Source organism: Macrobrachium nipponense, chromosome 38, assembly GCF_015104395.2.
Source record: "Macrobrachium nipponense isolate FS-2020 chromosome 38, ASM1510439v2, whole genome shotgun sequence".
NCBI lineage: Eukaryota > Metazoa > Arthropoda > Malacostraca > Decapoda > Palaemonidae > Macrobrachium > Macrobrachium nipponense.
In genome coordinates this window covers 59,891,183-59,916,063 of record NC_061098.1, presented here as the reverse complement: position 1 = coordinate 59,916,063, position 24,881 = coordinate 59,891,183, and the positions used below count along the sequence as shown (strand labels likewise).

Sequence of the window (24,881 nt, the reverse complement as noted above, 5' to 3'; positions counted from 1 at the left end):
CTTCCTTTTAACTGAACCGTGAACTAGTGGAATCAAGAACAACTGGAGAAGTAGTGAAATAATTAATACCACAATTAGTTCAACTTCGAATGATATGCAAAGGTTAGGAAATTTCCCGTTGAACTGGCCACAGAAGAGTTGTTTGTAGAAGACTGGAAAAAATCCACAAACCTCCGGCTTTTTTATTAGTGATCACAACGCATCTCAGAAAAAATTCCTATTGTTTAATGGCTGTAACTTCACTTGGTTGGCTTTCTAAGTGAATGCCAAAGTAGTTTCTCTAGACATAACTGCCAATTACTTCTGACTTCCTTTCACTTTTCATAACAATTTATAACATGTGCTAAACGCCATTTACAAAGCTTAATGATCCTGAGGATTTGCAATGATTGTCGAGGCTATTATCATCCATTATAACGTTAGCTCCCTAGAGGCAGTCGGTCTATGTAGGTTTCATACGTATGCAGAATAATAACGATATCGATGACAACTTTAGTATAATTATTCTTCCAGTGTGAGACAATGTTCTCTCTGAAGACATAAGTTGCATCAATCACAATAATAACCAGTAAAAAATGAAACTCTCACCGGATGCATATATTCTGAAGGCTTCCCGCTTAGTTAGCTTCCAAACTTCTTGAAAACAAACCTTCCGTTTCACCCATCAGTGCTTGTGTCTATTGGGTTTCTGTTCTACTCGTTTATGAGAAACTGAAGACTAATTCGTTTCTTTGAAAACCTTCATCAGGAAAGTACCGCAGCCATATAATGGACAACCGTTTTCTAGGGGTAATAATTGAATCACTAATTTATCTGTTCTGCTCATCATTCTTTATGTATTACACTTCTATATTTTGTTATATTTCCTTTTAGTTTTCTGTGAAAGAAAACTATTGAGATGGCTATTTGTTTGTCCGTCCGCACTTATTCTGCCCGCTCTCAAATCTTAAGAAACTACTGAGGCTAGAGCGGCAAATTGGTATATTGATCATCCACCCTCCAATCATCAAACATTATTCACACTGCAATCACTCAAGCCCCAGTAGTTTTGTTTCTTTTATATAAGGTTAAAATTAGCCTTGAATGTGCATCTGGCACCGCTGTAGATGCCAAAAAGACAGGCCACCGCTGGGCTGTGATGAAAGTTTCATGGGCCGTGGCTGAGAGTTTTATACACATTATACGCTGTACATAAAACTCTGCTGCGACAAAGATACTTCGGAGCATTTTTTACTTGTTTTCATACCGAGACGAATTTCTTCTTCACGTCATGGGAAACAACATCTGCAACAGATGCCATTTGCTATACTGGTCCCCGGTACGTTTTCGGTTGATATTCGAACGACTTGTTCGGTTTTCGAAAATTTCATACATCTCGACCAGATATCTGGACTGATACGTGTAACGGGGATTTTGGAAAATACGAAATTATGTCAGGTAATTCCCATAGTATAATAAATGCGCTGTCTTCATCAAAATTAGAAACATGGTCAAAATTTCTTCCCAATTGTGTCATAAGTCAAATACCTACTTTGCCTCACATCTGTTAGATTTACCATATTTTTTTTAATGGAACTCCAATAATAGTAAAGAAAATTTATCCAGGTGTTTCATCACACTAAACACCAAAGAATAAACCATCATTTATCCAAACCCTTTTAACGAAAACTATGATAAATCATGAAACCATGATGTAGGGGAACGAAAGGAAAAAAAAAAAAAAAAAAAAAACTGTGGCCATGTCTCAAAACTGACTCTCCAGGTTGGAAAATTTCAATATTCCTTCCTCTGAACATGAGAATGCGATTCTCAGTTATACCACACACACACACACACACACATACACACACATTATCTATCTGTTTATTGCTAGATAGATAGATAGATGTGGCATCACAAAATGGCAAGGCCCGAAGATGAACGAATCAAACCCCAACCGCGCTGTTCAGGTGACTCCAGTTTCTTTAAGAGCGACGTCATGAGATCCCGTTGCTCTGTACATAGCTGAATGCAGATGGAAACGTCACTCTCTGCTTTACCAACGCCACAATGATTTAGCACCGCTGGCATTCAGGGAAGTTTGGCTATTGGTGCTCTTTACTAAATTAGATATCTACTAAGCTATATTTTTGGAAAATATTAAATATGAATTTTCTGGTTAAATTTAGTGATGAAGGTAGGTACTAAAAATGACATATGTTTGGGACGGAAGGGGGGGGGGGGGTGGAGATGAGTTTTGAGCAATAAACACAACCTCATCATTTCTATACATACATGTGCACAAACATAATATGCATATATACATATTGGTGATTCCTGCAGGCAGATCGTCATTAGTGGAGAGAAACTCCAGAAATACTAATGAAATAGTTCGAGAGTTATTATGGATGGTCGAAGAACTGAAGTGTTTATATTTTATCTGCAGTTTTTGAAGTCAATATCATCGCTAAAGGTAGAATGACAAAAAAGTTGAAGAGCAGAAGGGAGCAGGGGCGTTCAAATGGACTGGGAGTAGAGTGGGGAGTGTCTGCTGAAGCCTGATGGGAATGGATAAAATGATTGCTAAACCCAATCTCCTTTATGGAAGCGAAGTGTGGATGTTCATTTTTGTGTAGTAAATGTCGTACAGGAATGACGAGAAATGTGGTGATACACAGAAGTGATTCGAAGGTTAGTTGTGGTGAAACGATGAATCAGAGTTAGGAGATTTAATCTTTGTGCGGGAAGAACGCAGAAGTGCGAAGAGAAAGCATTACTGTGTTCATGCAGGGTTCTTCCACGCACTACTGATGAGCGTTCCCTGTAGTTGTGTGAAGTGGCTCATGCCGAGAAGCCTTATTGCACAGCGGGTTCACTCACCAAAATGGCCGTTGTCTTGGTTACCGCCTCAGACCTAGCTCTCTACCAAGTATAGTATATTCATGTATTTATGTACGTACTACATACAAAAGAAAGTCTATACATAAGCTCAATTATGAAATGATTCTCTGAGTCAGGTCCCACTTCCAGTTGTATCCTCGTGGTATTTACTTATCTTTGTTACAATTCCATCCATTTTTTGAGGGGTGAATGGTTTGCCTTACAATAAACAAAAAAAAAAAAAAAAAAAAGTAGATTATTGTCTGCTACATGACAAAATACCTGATCATCGTTATTTAGATTACAGCTAATGAAAACTACTGTCAAACACTTGATCTTCAAATAACACAAAATGCGCACTCTAATAGGTTTCATTTTTTTTTCAAAACTGCTTGCATTATTTCAGGTATGATTGCACCCTCTCAGTAATGAAACATTACAATACTGTTATTATTTCAACGGTGCAGGAAATTTTATTTGACTTTTTGGTAAATGACATTTTCAGAAGTTGTCATAGGAATACACATTTTTATAAATTGAAAAAAAATAATAAAAAAAAAAAGGTCAATGCAAAAGAGGAGAATGGTGAATACTGTGTAAAAAAAAGACTCGCCGAATAGTTCAAAATGGCTGGATGTCTTGCATTATTCTATGACGAAAGGAAATCTAAACGCAGACTGACTTTTGGCTGTCAAATCCACTCATTTAGATACGCTTTAATTGACGGTACTTACCTTCCCTCACGCACGAGGCTGGAAGCAAAAATGGAACCGTCATCAGCATTCAGCGTAAACAAGGGATGAGGCTTCCCCGCCCACCGGAAGGTCTTGTCAGCCACGTCCCAGTCGTCTGGGTTGTCTACGTACACGCGCACCCAGGGGCGCTCAGACCCCGCTACCCTGCGGAGTAAACAGCCATTGTTTGGTGGAGTCGTAGACGATTGTGTTGATTGCCTGCGGTTTACAAAATGTATCCGAAAATATTATGCAGGGAAGGAACCATTTCTCTCTCTCTCTCTCTCTCTCTCTCTCTCTCTCTCTACCTGGGTCTTCCACAGATAGACAGTCTTGGCAGCAGGTTTCATGGGATTGTCGTTCCTGTCGTCGACAACAACCGTCACAGTCTGAGTCCTGTTAAGTCCACCGGCGTCGCCAACCACGACCTCCACAGGGAGCGTCCGATGGCTCTCACGATCCAGGGAGCCTCGGGTCCATAACTCGGCTCCTCCCCGACCGCTGTCGACATCTGGTGGGGCAAAAGACAAACAAAGAAACATGTTATGTCATTATGACTACGAAAATGTGGCTATGAAGCCAAGCACTGGGGCACTTTCAGCCACTCTGAGCCCCAGAGAGTGAAAGGCGGAGTTGGAGTGTTTCGACAGCAAGATGGAAGAAAGATATTGGAAACGGAGGTACAGTACAAGACTGAAGCACGGGTTCAGCTAAGGGCCAAAAGGACATTTTTATTCAGGCAACATATGTAAGAACGCTCACACCAGCAACATATTTAAGAACATGTTCTTTCGGAGATCTCTAAAAGCTAGAGGAAAAATAATATCCGGTCAAATCACGCATTTCGTTTCTTAAGAGATTAAATATTTTTGTACAATGGCACAAAAAAAATTGAAGAAAAGATAATAAAATACAATTGTTCGTCAACGTGGATACATATGGAACTGGGTCGACTTTGGATGTATAATTTCTTCTTGAACTTCGAGTTTCCTGTGTTGGTTGGCCAGACCTGAATTCTATCATTGTAAAAGTGTGACGTCATTTCAATGAATTATCAAGGTCATTATTTTTTTCTATATTTTTTTAAACGTTCAGTACGATTCTTTTTCTTTGCGTTATAAATATATATATATAATATATATATATATATATATATATATTATATGATATATATATATATATATATATATCTATATATATATATATATATATATATATATATATATATATATATATATATATATATATATATATATATATATATATAATATATATATATATATATATGTATCTATATATAGAATATATCTAGAGTATAGTATATATATATATATATATATATATATATATATATAATATTATATATAGATACATATATTAATATATTAAATAAATATATATATAATTATTATATCTATATATATATATATATATATTAATATATATAATATATAATGATATCTATATTATATATATATAATAATTATAACGCAAAGAAAAAGAATCGTTATTATAATACAAATATTATTTTACTATGATCTGGGAATTATATATATATATATAATATATATATATATATCTATAATATCATATATATTATATATATATATATATATATATATATATATATATAATTCACAGATCATAGTAAATAATATTGTATTATAATAACTCTCATAACAGCACCTTAACTTCTGTCCCCTACAATTTTTTACTACGCTTTCCATCAAGATCATTAAAGCAAAAATATCAGAATACAATCGATGGCTCTCATTCCAACTGTTTTAGAAAATCAAAAAGTTACCTGATCAATGGATATCCTGGGATATTGTATTGCTAAACTATTATAAAGTTCTTTATTCTTACAGGCCTGGCATCGTAAACAACTTGACCCTTCTCAGTGGGACTGTGGGGTTTTTTTTGTCCCAGTTACCCTCCTGGGAATGGACTACAGATTTCAGGAAAAAGGCCAAACACTGGAAGCTATGAGATCATTCAGTGCTGAGAGGAAAAATAAGAGTAGAAAGGTTCGAAAGGGGTAACAGTTGTATTGCGAAAACAATTCTTAGGAATGGGTGGATAGCAAGAGGGAAGGAAGAGAATATGGAATGGAGGTACAAGGTAAAAGCCCTACCATATATACACCATTATCTTCATCTCTTTCATATGGAACAGACCACCAGTGCACACTGACTCGGAATTCAAGCTTCCAAAGAAAATGGTCTTCTTTAAAAATGAGAGATGAGGTGAAGGGAAATGCAGAAAGTAGAGATCTCACTTATCAAAAACAATATATTAACAAATCAATAAATAGTTAAAAAATATTGGTAATTTAATAAATTGGAAGGAAAATTGTTTTAGGGTAGAAATGCATTACATCTTCGCTTGAACTTTTGAAGTTCCAATTGTACAGATCTCTTTTCTTTGAAACTCGTGAAAAAAGGGACAAACAAGAGACCATCCGTCGATGGTCCAAGTCATAACAGCTGACATTAGGAAACATAACCCTACCTCCACTAACCGCTCTACCTAAAAGAGATAAATTTCTGGCAGAAACAGACACCCACACCGGAGGACAATATTCTAGTAGAGAAAGGACAAATTACCTAAAAGATGTTGCACTGATTTTATCACTGTTTTAAAAATATGAGGCATTACAAACAATACCTAACTTTCGTGAGACATTTGATGACACTTGATTTAGATATTTCTCGAAATTCAGATTTGATTTAAAGGCTACACCTAGAACAGTTAAATTTAGCTTCAGATTCAGACAGCAAAGCCCATCCAACTGAAGGGGAGGATGGGTTGGAAAATCTTTACTAGATCTGCTAATCAACAGTGATTTCATTTTACCGTTGGTTCAGTCTCATACCCCATCGACTACACATTTTACCAATCCGCTCCATGTCACGATTAAGGGCAACTTCACCTTCTCATAAAAGGAGACTTTACTGCAACCTCAAGTGTTGAATCATCGACATACTGAACTATCTTATTTTCTAGGCCAATAACCGAAACACTAAAATTAAGAGTGGGCCAAGAACACTACCCTGTGGGATTCGGGATCCCATCAACAACAAACGGTTGCTGACTACCTGTAATTTAATTTTGAAGTAAACCTAAAACTATCTACCCCTTTTTAGACTGAAGTTTATAAATAACTGCCTTGTGATTTAATAAATTTTTATAAATAAATGCCTTGTGATTTATTAAATCTTCATAAATAAGTGCCTTGTGATTATAATAAATCTTTATAAATAAGTGCCTTGTGATCTTAATAAATCTTTATAAATAAGTGCCTTGTGATTTTATAAATCTTTATAAAAAAGTGCCTTGTGATTTCAATAAATCTTTATAAATAAGTGCCTTGTGATTTATTGAATTGATAGCAACACTAAAGCCTATTTGAGTTACTCTCTACTCAAAACACTTATATCAATGGCATGTCAAATCTAAAAGAACATATTCACTACGTCGACCTGGGTATCTATAAAATCTGCTAATCTTGGGAGACAACACACTAGAAGTATGAATATCTCTACCGTCCTGTCTGACCACTCCAACTCCCTCTTTTTAATGTCTTAAACGATGAATGGCTGAAAAGGCCTGAATCTCATCAATAGGAAACCAAACAACATCGTCATACTCACGTTGATAGAACTTCAGACTGACAAAATCCATTACATAAGAAGGATTCGACGGAGAAAGCGACATGCTGAAGGGAGGCCCATGCCCAAGAGACCACATATCGTCGTCAGTCGCCGTCAGGACGCCGAGCAGGACGGGAGGGTCGCCCTCCCTCACGTGAAGGACGTCCGGTGGAAGAATTCGAGGGGCGCAGTCGTTGACGTCTGTGACTGTGATGGTCAGGGTAGCAGTGGCAGTCAGGGGCGGCTCTCCTCTGTCCGTGCCCAGGATTCTGGCGATGCCCAGGGCGCCCTCTTCAGCCTCGCGGTCCAAACGGCGGGACAGCGTCACGCCTCCGCTCTCGTCCACCTGGAGCGAGTTCCAGCCGCCCACCACCGAGTAGTCCACTTGGCCGCCTCCCCCCTGGAGTGATGGAATAAACGGGGAAAATAGCAATATGAAGACTGATGAAATATGAGAGCGAGAGAGAGAGAGGAGGGGAGATTGAGAGAGAGAGAGAGAGAGAGAGAGAGAGACCGTAGCAGAGAAAAGAGCCCCAGGCTTTTCATAAAATGAAGACGAAGGCCACTCAGCAATTACTATAGTAAAAATGGCAAACACAGACATAACGAACGCACCTAATATAAATACGCAAATGAAAGAATGTATACATTCATACATACACACATACGTACATACATACATATATACATGTCTATGTATTTTTCTATTTTTCTCCGTCTAAGACTTGTAAATAACTAACGAATAATTCCAATGGGGTGGTACTGCATTTGCATATAATTTAGATTTCCTATTAACTCAGGAATAACGAGATGTAATATGCTATAGAGGCTTTGTAAGAATGGAAATTTACTTTTTGTTTATTGATACCTTTTTCGTGTCACATGATTATTCCGCAGGAACTATTTACAAAAGTTTTTTTCTAGCTAGTGTTCCTATCAAGTTTTTCTGAAGACTGGTATCCAATTGGAAAACAAAAATTAGATCAGAGAATCGATAAACTAAAATCGAAGTGTAAGCGGTAAAAAGAAATCACATCTAAAAACGTAAGAAAGAAGGAAATGGAAATTGAGACAAACGATGGAAGCTGCAAACTGCTGAGATGCAGAAAACCTTCACAGAAACGTTTGAAGAAAAGTCTTTTAAAAGTGAGACACGTAAAAAGAACCTCTTCCCTACAACCGATAGCCATCTTTGTCAGAAAGGAAACTGACGAATGCAGGGGCTCAGTTCCAGAACTGCACCAGCGAATAAAGATTTATTCTGAAGACTCAGCTTCATGCAATCAGCCGCTCTGAGATTTTAAGGGAGACTGGTAAAAAAAAAATGCAATAGTATATCCGTCGTTTTTGTTCACTGGGTTCTCAAAAAATGGTTGAAATCGCGCGGGAAAAAAGGAATTTTGGTACTGAGCTTGATATGGAGGATACGTAACTACATTTGAAGTAATTTGGTACTAATCTACTTCAGTGAAATCTCTCTCTCTCTCTCTCTCTCTCTCTCTCCTCTCACGCACACACAACACACAAACTGGTATTGGTATATTTCTAGCTTCGAAATAAAATTAAAAGGAAAACTGGGTTAATTTATTTTTGATTCATCAGTGTTCGCAAATGACAGATGAAAGTAGACATTGCCCAATGTCTCGTGGATAAAAAACGCAGCGTTCCCAGTGAATTTCTAAGAAACATTTAAGTAAACAATGATTCTCCAGTTATAAACAATTGTATTTCGCGTGTTTATTGTTAATTAGTGTAATCCTGATTCCCTTCAGCATGAATTCCTAACTCGAATGACGCTACTAAAAAAAAAAAAAAAAAAAAATTGCATTCATTAAGAGAAATTAAGAATGATATAGAAATTTGCTTGGAAATGGGAAACAGTTGGTAACATATTTTTGGGGGGAACACGATCCCTGTAATCTGCAACCCCAGAATTCCACCAGCTGCAAGTTCTTCCGAAGAAATCTTGTCTGAATTCCCTGCCTTGCAGACTTCCCAAGTAAAACTTTTCTAACTCTAATGGACTGTTGTTCGATGTGGCCTATTTAGAACATCTATTTCAGCTGCAAGTGACAATGATTCCTGATATATGCGATATAGACGATGATGATACTTATGCTCTTGTACTAGTTGTCTAGTTCCAGCACACACACATATTCATACGAATTATTGTAAATGTATTGTATATATATTATCAAATATATATATAATATATTATATATCCTAGTATATATATATATATCTTATAGATATATTTATATATATATAGATATATATATATATATAATTAATATAAGCTAAGTGTACAATTTCTGTTCATATAATATAATATTATTCCTCCAAGGATTTGGGTTTAAACTGGTGGCTTATATTCCTTGCAAATATTCATAAATTTTTTGTAGTTTGATGATGCACAAAATCTATAAATATTTGCAAGGAATATAAGCCACCAGTTTAAACCCAAATCCTTAGATGAATACTATAGTTATATGAAAAGAAATTGAACACATAACTTATACACACACATCATATATATAAATATATATATATATATATATATATATATATATATATATATATATATATATATATATATATATATATATCTATATATATATATATATGTATGAATAACTTGATCACGAAGTATATAAAACGTGATGCTATGTATAAATAAAGGTTTTTTGCCACGAAGGAAAAAATGAAAAAGCGAGATAGCCAAGTACTTTCGGTCCTGTTTGCAAACTGATTTTACAAAGACACATAGTCAAAAAAGGCTTAATATACAAACTGACACTACCAGATTAGCCATAAGGGCGATTTTCACTCTACAGAAAGGAGGAGTCGCCAGAGGCTAGCCACACCTTGAAGGATACCCGCAGTAAACAAGTGATTCTTCCAGAAAACAGAACGTTTTGAAAAAACACTGGGAGCATATACAATTTAATATCATGAATTTTTATGATATTAAATTGTATATGCTCCCGTGTTTTTTCTGGAAGAATCACTTGTTTACTGCGGGTATCCTTCAAGGTGTGGCTAGCCTCTGGCGACTCCTCCTTTCTGTAGAGTGAAAATCGCCCTTATGGCTAATCTGGTAGTGTCAGTTTGTATATTAAGCCTTCTTTTGACTATGTTGTTCTTTGTAAAATCAGTTTGCCTCAGTAAAGGGTCCGAACAGGACCGAAAATACTTGGCTATCTCGCTTTTTCATTTTTTTCCTTCGTGGCAAAAAACCTTTATTTATATATATATATGTATATACATATATATATATATATATAAATATATATATATATATATATATATATATATAAATATATATATACTATTATATATATATACACATATATATATACGTTTTGGAACTAGAAAACCAGTACAAGAACATAAGTATCATCATCGTCTATATCTCATATATCAGGAATCACTGTCACTTGCAGCTGAAATGGACGTCATAAATAGCCCACATCGAACAACAGTCCATTGGAGTTAGAAAAGTTTCCCTTAGGAAGTCGGCAAGGTAGGGAATTCAGACAAGATTTCTTCGGAAGAACTTGCAGCTGGTGGAATTCTGGGGTTGCAGATTACAGGGATCGTGTTCCACCCAAAAATATGTTACCAACTGTTTCCCATTTCCAAGCACATTTCTATATCTGTCTCTTAATTTCTCTTAATGAATGCATTTTTTTTCTTTCTTTTTTTTAGCAGCGTCAATCGAGTTCATGTTTAAGGGAGTTAAGATTGTCGAAGTTAATTTTACAACAAAAAAGAGGAGAGAGAGAGAGAGAGCGGATCAAGATGTGAATAATCAAAACAATGAAAGCTGATTATTTTGTAGCATTTTTGTCATGTTGTTGTTGACAGCAGTCATGAGGATTTATTTATTTGTGTGTGTATATTCTTTTGCATAAATATGAGTTCCTAACCCACTTACTAAGCAATAAAACCCTCGAGCATGCAAAACACCAAATTGTTCACTTTCTAGCCAACTTTTATTCTAAATAGTGAAAATCTGTTTTGATATGTTGTTTACATGTTACAATTTTTTTTTTCATTTATATCAAACATTCTTGCTGGAATAGTATTACAGTTTTCCGAACCCAGGAAAAGGAACAGCATTAAGCGCTTATATAAAATGCTGGCAATTCACCTTCGTCTGGGTAATTTTTCATTTTCAACAAGTTCTCAGCCTCATTGCATTTCACTGAAAAAGAGGCCTCTCGCCATTGCCATCCGAAAAAAGAAAAAATTAGAAAAACAGTTTGGTGAAATCCAGATGAATCTCAATGTTTTATCAACACCAATGTAGTTCGGATCTTTCCTAGATAGTGACCCCCATAAACATAAACAAAAGACTAAATATCATAAAGATAATGATTCCCAAGAAATATTAGTCCTAGGTAATGGCCCCCGAAAACCTTTGGGGTCACTGTGTAGGAAAGATCCAGTAGCTCTGAGCAGGCAGGTGTTCTCGATATGTAATCGACACAAGAGGAGAAAGAGTTAGATTTAGTATAAATGGCTTGTAAATGGAGAGACTACGCAGTGCAATTATATACACACACACACACACACACACACACACACACACACACATATATATATATCATATATATATATATATATATATATATATATATATATATATATATATATATATATATATATACGAAAACAAACGCTCACGCTCATTCTGTTACCTCATGTTGGGTACCAACCACAGAGGCAAAATACTTGTAATTGCGCAGTAATAGAATGGCATATATATAGATTTAGGCCAAAGGCCAAACACTGGGACTTGTAAGGTCATTCAGTGTTGGAAAGAATATTAAGAGCAAGCAGGTTTCAAAGGTGTAGCAGAGGAAAAACCTGACAGTTGTACTGTGAAATAATTGTTAGGAGAGAGTGGACAGCAAGATGGAAGATGATATGAACGGAGGTACAGTAAAAGATATGAAAGGGGTTGCAACAAAGGGCCGAAGGGACGCACTACGTAGGGAATATAACACTTGCTAGATGAAAGGGAAAGGGAAGTAACGCTCTCGTGCTCAATGAAATCTGGGCGCCCCTGTCCAAACATAAACAACAATTTGCAGCGTCCATCAAACCGAAAGTAGTTTACACAACGATTCTACTTACAGCATCTGGATCGTGGGCGGACACAGTGGTCAGCAAAGTGCCCAGAGGGGCGTCCTCACTTATCGTGACGTGGGCATGAGGACGGACAAACTGTGGCGGATTATCATTGAGATCTCGGAGCCTCACGCCCACCCAGGCTGTGTCCTGATGTCTAGGGTCGACCCATCCGCCCTCCCCCTGCAACGAGAACGAACAGAAGATGATTTCAAAGACGTCGTTGGAATAAATTTCGTAAAATGAAGACCAAAATACAGTGAGAAAAATCTGGACGAGATGTGAACAACCGCTTTGATACTACTACCTATGATGAAGGGGTGACCAGACTCAAACCCTGAAACCTCAATACTACAAAAGGCTAATGCAAGTAACGCCATGGAGAATTCCTAGGCATAAAATAATGATCATTGACTTAGAAGTAGTGTTAGTAATTCTATTAGCAATGCTACTAAATATACCAGTCATACCTTATCTATTCTTTCAGCATATAAGTGATTCTTCTCGGTCCAAACTCTTATGGACGACAATTGTAAAAGAGTCTTTCTTTAATTGTTCACAATGCAAACAATGACATAAGTTAAGCATATCTCAATAAAACCAGACCACTGAGCTAAGTAATGCTGTGGTCACACATTCAAGTATCATGACGGCATATGCCCACGTATGTGGATCGTGGGCATCATCGCAGTGAAATGACCTTGAACAGCTGGTAAACAGGACACGGGCTAACGGATGTAAAGCCAGCACCGTAAATTGTGCCACAAATGTACACGCAAAGAAAGCAAATTCGGACGTCTACCTGGAGCTTACACCGATAGTGTAATGTTGTATGTATGTCAACTTCATGTTATCAAGCCCACCGTTGTGGGCTGTAGGGTACAAAATGGCCGGCCTGTAAACAGACCAGACTGTAAAGTGAAGGAACATGTATGAGAGAATGTAAAAATATTGCATTCTGAAAATCCAGGTTGTAAATTCACTTTGGTAGAATTTTGCATGTACTGTAAAATATTGTATATTTTCAACAAATAAAAAAAATTAAGTCAGACATTATAATATACATACCATTGGCAGTCCCAACATCTTGGGCTTCTTCTGATGGACGATGTGGGGCTTGAGGAAGTAGAATATGTTCAATATCCACTTCTCTCATGCCGTCAGTCGTCCTTCGTGTCGCTGTCATCACTCTGTATCTCATCCAAATCCGACTCCTGTAGGTGGAAGATGACATTTCCTCGACCTGAGTGTTTGCAGGAGTGGCTGTAGGAGTCTTCTCTGGGCCGAAAGAAGGTCCTGCAAGAAGATGTGACATTGATTGTCCCTTCCTTGGTCATTTTAGTAGGTTCTGCATCTTGAAGGGCGTTGTGGAGAGTACTTGGAGGAAACTGCTGCTCTTGGGAGACGGAAACAACAGCTGACCTGAGGAGTGTTGTTATTGTATTGAGCGCCAACCTGACCTTTTATACCACGCTACAGCGTTGCCATGTCGTACAGGGTTGTAAATGTGTGAATCAGTTTCCCCGTAGGCTATAGAGCAATTAGGAGGCCCACGTGCTTCACGGTGGAAAGAAAACAACAACGGCGAACAATGCAGGTGACCCTAGCGCCTACCCTGCAGTAGTCACCGTGGGTCCCACGTGCAATGCCTGGAGCTACATCAGGTGACACTTGGCGTGACCACCCATGACTTGTTTTGAACATTTACGTTACATTTACGGTTTACTGACGTAAGCTGTTGCCAACTACCAATTTCCGCTCATGCGTGGGTGTGTGTGCATTGATACGTGAATGTGCGACCTTTGTATAACAGCTCTCCTAGGACTGGCCTGAAAGATTGGATATTTTTACGTGGCTAGGAACCAATTGGCTACTTAGAGACAAGACCTATAGCTTATTGTGGAACACAAACCACATCGATCAATGAATTTTTATCACCAGAGATAAATTACTCTGATTCCTTGTTGGCAGAGTCGGGGAATCGGACCCTGAGATCTGTAGTTGAGCATGTAACCGACTCATCCAACAAGGAACTAAACACAATGACATACCTACCAATAAGCTAATGAGGAGAAAATAGTTTATGCGTTGAGACAAATTGAACACTGTTCTTGAAATTCAGGATAAGGGTAATCATTTTTTTGTGCACTAGAGAAGACACTAAGCAGATTTCTATTGTCCTAAAAAAAACATGACTAAATTAAAAACGTTACTAATTTGCTTGATTTGGTTGAGAGTCTAATGCTAAGGTCACACATTCATGTATCAACGCACGCACGCCCATGCATGAGCGGAAATTGGTAGTTGGCAAGAGCTTACGTCAGTAAACTGTAAATGTAGCATAAAACATACGTAAATTCGCAGACATATGGTGACGGGTCGTCCAGGCTCTAAGCTCCGCCCACTAGGGCGCTGTAGCCCGCTCCAGTTTTGAAATGTTCAAAATAAGTCGTGGGTGGTCACGCCAAATGTCACCTGACATAGCTCCAGTCATTGCACGTGGGACCCACGGTGACTATTGCAGGGTATCCGCTAGGGTCACCTGCATTGTCCGCCGTCGTTGTTTTCTTTCCGCCGCGAAGCACTTGGGCCTCCTAATTGCGCAGTAGCCTACGGGGAAAACGATTCGCATATTTACAACCCTGTACGACATGGCAACGCTGTAGCGTGGTATAAAAGGTCAGGTCAGCGCCCTTAGGTCAGCTGTTATTTCCGTCTCCAGAGACCAGCAGTTTCCTCCAAGTATACTCTCCACAACGCCCTTCAAGATGCAGAACCTACTAAAATGACCAAGGAAGGGACCATCAACGTCACATCTTCTTGCAGGACTTCTTTCGGCCCGGATAAGACTCCTGCAGCCACTCCTGCAGACACTCAGGTCGAGGAAATGTCATCTTCCACCTACAGGAGTCGGAGTTGGATGAGATACAGAGTGATGACAGCGACACGGAAGACGACTGACGGACAGGGAGAAGTGGATATTGAACATATTCTATTTCCTCAAGCCCCACATCGTCCGTCAGAAGAAGCCTAAGATATTGGGACTGCCCATGTTATGTATATTATAATGTCTGATTTAATTTTTTTTATTTGTTGAAAATATACAGTATTTTACAGTACATGCAGAATTCTACCAAAGTGAATTTACAACCTGGATTTTCAGAATGCAATATTTTTACATTCTCTCATACATGTTCCATCACTTTACAGTCTGGTCTGTTTACAGGCTGGTCATTTTGTACCCTACAGCCCCACAACGGTGGGCGTGGTAACGACGTGAAGTTGACGTAGATAGAACATTACACTATCGGCTTAAGTTCCAGGTAGATGTCCAACTTTGTTTTCTTTGCGCGTACATTTGCGGCACAATTTACGGTGCTGGCTTTACGTCCGTTAGCCTGTGTCCTGTTTACCAGCTGTTCAAGGTCATTTCACCGCTATGATGCCCACGATCCACATACGTGGGCATACGCCGTCATGATACGTGAATGCGGTACCCCAGAATAAGGATATTAACCCGGAATGTATCCACCGTTGTATGCGACACCTACCCCGAGGTGCTTTACTAAACATTGCGGAAGCTCCTTGGGGCGCCGCGTTCAGTACCATCCCCTCGGGGATCAAAGTATTATACTCAGTGTTTCCTTTTTTAATCATGAAACCAATTCCGAGTTACCTGTCACACCAGCTTCATTGTTACCCTGAACAAAGAACAAGGTTATAAAATGGCATATTCAGATATTTTAATTTTGAAAGAAAATGACAATTCACATCCTACTATTTTTAGAAAAAGTACGTTCACTTGTCTTGGGTCAAACTTTTATAGCTTCTGATTTTCTCATTTCAAATTAAACTCAGTCCACACTCTCATGCACCGTGCTGTAACTCCCACTTCTAGTTGGCAATACTTTAATACTAAATGATTTTCATACAAAATATTTTATAGAATTCTTTCCAGATTACTAAAAAAATCAGTCAACACTACAATAAACTTTAATGTTCCTAAGTTCCCAATAAACGCCGTTTTTCCATTTTTAAATGGTGAAAGTGTTAGAAGGAATTTCATAAGGACCATTCAGAAGCACTTTGGGACCATTGTCATCAAACTCATACCAAAAATTAAAAAATAAATCGGCTCGTTCTTCACTCTAGTATGGCGAGAGGCCTCAAAGAAAACAGGTCATGAAGACATAGCAGGCGTTATATTTAAGTGCTCGGAAACCCATTCCACAGCAAAAGCTAAACAAAAGAGGGATAAAGGTGTGATGATTCACTTACTCGATCGGTGACCTGTACCATGAACTTGAATCCCTGGCGATGGGTGTCGTCCTCATAATCGAGTGCCCTCAGGGCATAGAGCTGACCGGATGCTCCAGTCGACCGGATGCCAAAGTGGTCCCAGCCCCAGCCGCTTTCCTCAACGATCTTTAAAATAAGTGAAATAGGCTTACCAGAGTGATGCAAAAGAGCCACAGAATTCTAGATGGAGACATCCAAACTCGTGGGAATGTTAGTGCATATTTTCAATTGACACTCATGGGTATTCTACGGTAAAAATTGACAAATAAAATACAATTGTGAGTCCTGGGAGAAAAGAGACATTGTTAGGAATCTATTCCCAAATTTTAAAATGAATAAAGGGATTTAATATTTAATAAATAGATAAACATATCGCTTTTTCAGTGATGGTAAATAAATATGAACTTTACTTACATAGCAAATCCAAATTAATGGTTATCCTTATCATGCTATTTACGGCGTTCAAGTTTTCGTAGGATAAATTACTTGTGTGATTCTTAACTACCACCTAAGTAATGGCATTATCCATCATTAGATAAGATTAAGTAATGACTGTTAAATAAATATCTATTCATAATAAAAAGAGAGTTATATTTGTATTAACTGCAATATTCTAATCACTAATTCGTAATATTCATAAATAAGAAATAAGTTGAAATTGCATAGGAAACACCAGTCACCTTCACGACTGGGTCTACTTAGGCCTAGAGGGTCAAACGTCACCTGGATCGGGACACCGATCCTGGAGATTGGTGGTGCTTAAATTAAGGAACTCTTCCCTTCGCCTCTGGGAAGAATGAATTCTGAATGTACCAGATAAGTGCAATATATGTTTGTTAGTTATTTCAGGCCACAATTTTAGACATCTATATATTGAAGGCTTTTCTGGTGAATTTCAGCTACAGTTTCGAAGCAGTTGGTTGGCTGCCGATTAACTCATTAAGATGTAAATATTTGTATTATTGCTTATTTAGGGTGTAAGGTAAATCGTTTAGTCTCTTACAACATTTTGTCTAAATATTTAGTCGGAGAAGTCTGGTGAAAATCTATTCTGCAGAAGGTCAAAATTTTGAAAGTATGTGTCATTCACTTAGGCCCTCAACACTACACGACTCACAGAGCTTCTGTGAAATTCCGCCATTCATGTCTCTGTTTTCCAAAATCTACATTTATTTCCAGTGCATGTAAAGCCCTCGTAGGTCTTATGCAAGCCTATAAACTTTTCAATGCCTCTCGGAGGCCGTGTACTGAGAGAAAACCATAGTAGCCAGTCATATACAAATTATTCAAGTTTTCACAGTTCCCGTCATATTGAGAGAAGACTCGAGTAATGACGACACAAGCTACGATGACGTTGTGGTTTCTCAATGAAAATAAAAAATAATACACTAATATCACACTGGTAGTATATCCTTTAGTCAATCGAGCTGACAAAAGCACATCTAAAGCGAAAGGAGAGAAAAATGGGGATGTCACAGAGGCCAAGTAATAAGGCGGCAATAGTTTTTATCTTTTCATGGTCAGACCGGCAATGCGGCCTCCTTCTCGCAATCTGGATGTGGGTTCCAGTCCTGTTATTAGACGTTAGAATTACTTCCCATTTTTACATTTGGATCCAAGGATTCGTAGTAACAAGCGTATCCTACAAATGTGACGAATTCGATAAGTCAAAACGGCATTTCGGTTATTAGATTTCATATATATATATATATATATATATATATATATATATATATATATATATATAATATATATAATATATATATATATAAAGATAGATAGATAAATACACATTCAAAACATCTACTTCTCAATAACAGAGACGCAACAGGGGGGAATACCTTGTAAGAGAAGTGATTCTTTGTGTCAGGATCAGCAGCTGTCATCTCCAGGAGGGTCATGTTATTGGGTGGACCTTCCCCCCACGTCTCGTCCACTTCCAGCTCCCAGTACTGTCGCGCAAGACGCGGCGAATTGTCGTTCTCGTCCGTCAGGCGAACCACCACTGTGCCCGTACCTGGAAGTATAACACGAGATCTGCGTCAGATTTGAAGTTATGCATTCCCTTGTGTTATTCCCTTTTCTGCTTTTCAATTTCTTCTTGTGTAGTCCCCTCTTCTGCTTCATATTCTAGCCTTGTGTTATTCCCTTTTCTGCTTATCAATTTATTCTTGGAGTTCTGTCTTCTGCTACATAATCTAGTCTTGTGTTATTCCCTTTTCTGATTTTTAATTTAATCTAGTGTAATTACATGAATGGCTTATTTATCTAGTCTTGTGTGGTTTTCCTTTCTGTATGTAAGTCTATTTCTATATAATTCCCTATATAAACTGATTATTATTCTATTCTTGTGTAATTTCCTGTTTTGCCTACCAATCTACTCTTGTGTAATTAAGTATTTATGGAATATCTGTTATTTCTTCTAGTTACTCTGTTCTGTTTTTAATAATTAAGTAGTTTAAAAGACCGAACCAATGTTTATACCAGGCAAAATCTACAGCTAAATCAAAAGTTTACACTTTTATATTATTCCTCCTTAATTTGTCAATACTCTTGATGAATAACTGTGAACTGTAATATGCGTGCTTCCGTCATGTGAGCAGATATCTTAAGACATTATTGTAATTGAAATGCGTGAATTGACAATAAATTCTATATTTTCTTGATATAAAGGACGTCATACTTTTCGGGCAATGAGCCAAAACTTGAAACTTGACAGTCGACACTTCTATCCTCATGACGGTTCAATGCTCGCTAATCATTCCGATCTTGTGTGATGCTGAAGACGACAAGATTTTTCCTTATTTTCTCAGCTGAGTTATCAAGCGTTCAACTACGACGTCAATATAGCGGTAATAAGGAAGTATGTTACGTATTACTTGTAACCTATCACGTTACACACCGGAAAAATCAATGAGTCTGCCGGGTTTCTTTCGTTATTATTGTTGATATATATAACATCCTAAGAAAATGATATATCGGTTTTTCATAAGTCGGAGTCCTTCACAGGTGAAGGCCAGGCCTTTCAGACTCCCATCAGTAATAATAAGAGTCACTGAAAAAGAAACCCACAAAATCACTGTGTAACGTGTCTACTTCTAAGTATTTACATTTAATTTTACTTAGAATTAAACACGTTACACAGTGATTTTGTGGGTTTCTTTTTCAATCATCAGAAGAAAACTGAAAGAAGTTTTTGTTTGGTTTAATGAGAGTCATGTGTACCGCACCGGCTGAACCATTATTATGCTATCGAGAACAAACATCCCCAGGCAAAATAAATAGGAGTAACTTAAAGGGCTAAGTGCTCCTGCGTTTTCCAAAGAAAATGAATAGAATGAATTCTAACATCACCTTGCAACCAACCTCAGAGGGATAAGAGTTGGTAATGCTTTAGACAGATTGAATGTGACCACTAAGATCATAAAAAGATGAAGGGGAAGTGATCAAAATTTACAATTGTTAATTTCGGTTTGGGGAAATATGAAGCAAATGGGAGCACAGGGTGAAGATATGGGTAAGTTTCTATTCAACAGAAGACGATCAAGTTTCAAGCTGGATCCACCGCGTTCTTGCCGAAAATGATAGTCGTCAACGCCTCTTCTAGAAACTGACATTTGTTCATGGGAAATGCAGTGTTGAACTGCATACACAATTGCATGCAAACTGGAGAAAAAGCAGTTATTGTCGAGGGAAATACCTCCAAAGGGATATACTATATATACCTCGAATCGGAGAAGTGGATCTGTCAGTCCGAAATTAAACAGCTGAACACTTGCTCACTTAAGTGGAGAATGTTAATTAAGGTGGACCTACATTCAAAGAGATACAAAAACGTTTATACATTATTACAAGCGAAGCGAAGTCTTCCTGGAAACGGGCTCATTTCTGGCTTCCCGGCCCTAAGGCTACTAAAATGCTAATCTCCAAAAGTATTGGGGATACAAGAAAAATGCTTTCGGCAAATGAAACCTTACATCTTGAAATTTCATCCCATATAACATTTATTTTTAATTTTAATTTTAAACTATCATGAATTCACATTTAAATTGTATTTGAATCATTGCATTAGTCCCTAACGCTATTCAATTGCTAATGTCTCCAAAAGCATCGAGGATAAAAGAAAATTTCTTCTTACATCTTTAAATTTTATTCCATATAAGAGTTATTTTACGTCACAAGGGAGTGACAGAAACAAGCCTCTAGAACAAATGGGTTCGTGCGTATGTGTGCGTTTAAAGGGGTCATGAGAGGACAATATAATGAAGTATCCTGCAAATAGGTCGATGATTCCAGCAGTAACTTGTGTTTGTGGAACAGCTGGCCGTGGGAAGGCGCATAGTTTCCCGGTAAAGGTGAGACATTTCAGTATTTGTTTGAGTAATGGCCATATTTATCATTTCCGTGAACGTGTTTTATTGAACATTTTCGATAAGCACTGTTAGCCGAATCGCTAACGTCACTGTCGTCCTGATCTCGTCCCCGTCCCCATGAGTGGACGAAATTATTATCAACTAAAAAATTCCCCTTCGGTTTACAAATATGAAAATACATCAATTCCGAGGTAGAGCGAATTAGATATTAAAGGACATTTGTAGCTCGAATAATTTATATGAATCACTGCAATATGATAATTATTCATATATATAATGATATATATATATATATATATATATATATATATATATATATATATATATATATATATATATATGTATGTATATATATATATATATATATATATATATATATATATATATATATATATATATATATATATATATATATAGATAGATAGATAGATAGATATAGATATATATACCTATATATATATCCTTTTATTTTTTTTCACATTATGTAGTGTTTTTATTTGATTATTTTCTAAAAGAAGTTACTTTTTTTTTCCATAGATGTTATTGATTCCGGTTCGTGATAAGGACACTTTTTTGACAAATAGCTCTGACTTCGGTCATGACAGACTGTGACATCTATTGGGATATTTAATATGATGAGAGATTCAATTTTCCATTTACTTATTTGCTAGAAATAATAACAGTCATGTCCATAACTTCTTTAATTTATATCTATTTTTGTCATTTTAGTTTGGGGATAAAGCTTTTATTTTTTTTTTTGATAGATCATGAGTTTCGTTTAGCCTTAGGCAATTGACACTGTAGCTATTAAATATATATATATATATATATATATATATATATATATATATATATATATATATATATATATATATATATATATATATATATATATATATATATATATTATATACATGCATAACGTTGGAGAAGAGCCGTGAAACAAAATGCGCATCACAGACGAAGATCATTACGTGAAGTCTTAGAAACACATTTATTGCCTAGAGGTAAGGACCAGGCGAGGGCCTCCAGGAACCACCATAACATCGAAGAGAAGTGTAATTTATACAGATTCTATGTCTCATCTGGCATGCAGGCCGAGTAGCTTCCTTAGGGGAAACTCTTCTAGGAGTCGTTTTTCACCGACGCCGAATTCATGATATTTGTTGACTACCTACGAGCTTTTTTTCACTTCGTAATTCTGAATGAATAAATGAAATGGTAAGTGGATGCCATTATGATTATAGACTCAGTATGGGGGAAACTTCGTCTACATACGTGTGACGTCTCTCTCTCTCTCTCTCTCTCTCTCTCTCTCTCTCTCTCTCTCTCTCTCTCTCTCTCTTCCAGTAAATATTTTATACTTGAATGGGAAACCTTTTTTTTTTTCTTGAGCCACCGCGATATCTGTCGGGGGTTGCGACTGAAATGGAAACCATTTTACATCCAAGATGTTTTGCAGATTATGTTTTCTGTTTCTTTCCACGACTTCGCCCGAGGTACCGTAATTTATGTGAGACTTATTTTTCTCTCATATACGTAATAAATTTCGTGGAGGAGAAAAAAGCAAAAAAAAATAAAAAACAAAAACTTGTAAAATTTCTATTCTCGAGTGACTTTGCTTCGCTGTGTTTTCGTATCATAAGATGGTTCTGCATATGAGAATTTAACTTCTTTTTTACTACTTATACAAAAGGACGACCGCGGCTACTGAAGGACACGGCCGTAAAGGAAATTTTGTTGGGAAAATAAATACAAAGAAATTCAAGCCGGCATTGTAGCAGTGGGCCCTTATCAGAGAACTGACTGAGCATAATATCTGCGACTATTTGGCTGTACCGAATTTAACTGAATTGAATATAGAATTAAAGCTGGGAAGAAGGAAGAATATAGAATTTAGGCCAAAGGACAAGAACTAAGACCTTTCAAGTCATTCAGTACTGGAAAGGAAATTAAGAGTAGGGAGGTTTGAAAGGCGTAACAGGAGGAAAGCTTCGCTGTTGCACTACGAAATAATTATCAGGAGAGGGTGGATGGCAATATGAAAGGAATTAATATGAACGGAGGTATCAGTAAAAGGAACGAAAGGGGTTGGAGCTAGGGGCCGAAGGCACGCTGCAAAGAAACTGTAATGCCTACAGTACACGGCATGAGGAGTACTGATGGCACTATCCCCTACGGGGGAGATATTGGCGGTAGATTGCCATCACCTGAAGGCATCGAGGAAAGCCTTTAGCGTTGCTTTTGCTCCTCATACAAAATGATAAACTTTCATACGAACAAATTTTTTAAAGGTCATTAACTTGTCAGCTAACTCTCATGGTATTAACAAAATAAGGTATAATATCAATCTAAAGGATTAATGAGTTAAGTTGAAGGAAATGTGAGAGCAGTACATCATACAATCGCAAATGTTTATCATAAATGGCTGGGAGTCGCAGCCAAGAATCTAAATATCATGAGTTCTAAAGCACCACTCACAGCATTGGTTGTGAGATGGTCTTTGTTTTACTGGAAAATCTTATTACAAAGTAGTACACACACACACACACACACACACACACACACACACACACACACACATATATATATATATATATATATATATATATATATATATATATATATATATATATATATATATATATATAATATATATATATATATATAAATATATATATATATTCTTCTGTTAAAATAGGATACATCTCAAGTATAAAAGGCCCATTAAAACACTCTGGTTTAAAGCTAAGGACTATATTTCGGTAGAATACCTTCCACACTTTTCAAGTAGTGAATGGCAGAATAAATTGCATTGGAGAAATATATAGTGGGGTCACCGCTAAGCTGACGTTGGTTCTGTTAATTGTCTTAATCCGCTTCATCATTGCCTTAAGGAAGATGTTGTCTATCCGGTCTGAGTCCCAGGTTCCATTGGAAGGGTTGATCCTATCATCTTGTTGTTTTATCAGTGAAGATTCTACAATCTGACATTAGTATCTACGGCTGCTCTTGTATAGTAAATTGCCGAATTATGTTGTCCATATCTAACTGAGCGATTATGTTGAGTTAATCTTTCTGTGAATCCATAGTATGACTTATCACAATCCCCTGCAGGGGACTTTATAAACTCCTGTCTTTAGAAACTGGTTTCTGCTGAACGTTAATTAAGGATTTTCCCCAATGTATTTGGATAAGGGAAGATGAAAAGGTTGGGCTGGCCTGCAGGTTTGTGTGATCTCTCATAAATTATCCACATGAGGGATTAAGATTTCGTTTGTTTATTTTTCCTTTTCTTTAATTTCTGTGGGTTTGTAAAAAATGCGCTTTGCTTTATGTATGGCTTTTTCTATTATGTGCTTGGGGTATTTTAACAAGATAAGTTGATTTCTGATTGTTTCAAGTTCTTTATTAAGAAAATAGGGAAGAAAATTCTCAGGGCTCTAAGAAATAGGTTACTTGCTATGCTGAGTTTAACTGAAATGTCATGATAGCTGTAAAAATGTAAGTATGAAAGTAAGAATGTCGCTTTCCTGAAGACAGTGAATTTGTAGTTGTCATTAGTTCTGATGATTAAGTCATCTAAAAAGGGGATTTGGTTATTGTTTTCCCATTCTACTTTAAATTTTATACTTGGGAATAAGTAATTTTATATTTGTAGAAAGACATTAAAATCGCCTCATTTGCTTTTCCAGTATGTTAAGGTGTTCCAACAGATTTCTTCAGAAAAATCAGAAACGTCGGTAAAAGTAAGAAAAATACAGAAAATTTTGAAAAATTTAAAACAATCAATCCCAAATTACCTTATTTCTATGCCCTCCCCAAAA

General features: G+C 36.9%; 3 protein-coding genes across 3 annotated transcripts in view; 1 reads left to right on the top strand and 2 right to left on the bottom strand.

Moving 5' to 3' along the window:
* Positions 1-24,881, bottom strand: part of LOC135209741 (thiol S-methyltransferase TMT1B-like) — a 597,585-nt gene that overhangs the window by 459,550 nt on the left and 113,154 nt on the right. The gene's annotated exons all lie outside the window — the stretch shown is intronic.
* The window catches only part of LOC135209489 (neural-cadherin-like), a 149,998-nt gene that overhangs the window by 69,971 nt on the left and 55,146 nt on the right, over positions 1-24,881 (top strand). The gene's annotated exons all lie outside the window — the stretch shown is intronic.
* Positions 3,590-24,881, bottom strand: part of LOC135209490 (putative neural-cadherin 2) — a 26,150-nt gene continuing 4,858 nt past the window's right edge. The window contains exons 3-8 of the mRNA XM_064242144.1: positions 18,523-18,698; positions 16,661-16,807; positions 12,389-12,565; positions 7,247-7,646; positions 3,901-4,104; positions 3,590-3,759 (exon numbers count right to left, since the gene is read on the bottom strand). Coding sequence (XP_064098214.1) covers positions 3,590-3,759; positions 3,901-4,104; positions 7,247-7,646; positions 12,389-12,565; positions 16,661-16,807; positions 18,523-18,698 — 1,274 coding nt within the window. The remainder of the gene's footprint in view (positions 3,760-3,900; positions 4,105-7,246; positions 7,647-12,388; positions 12,566-16,660; positions 16,808-18,522; positions 18,699-24,881) is intronic.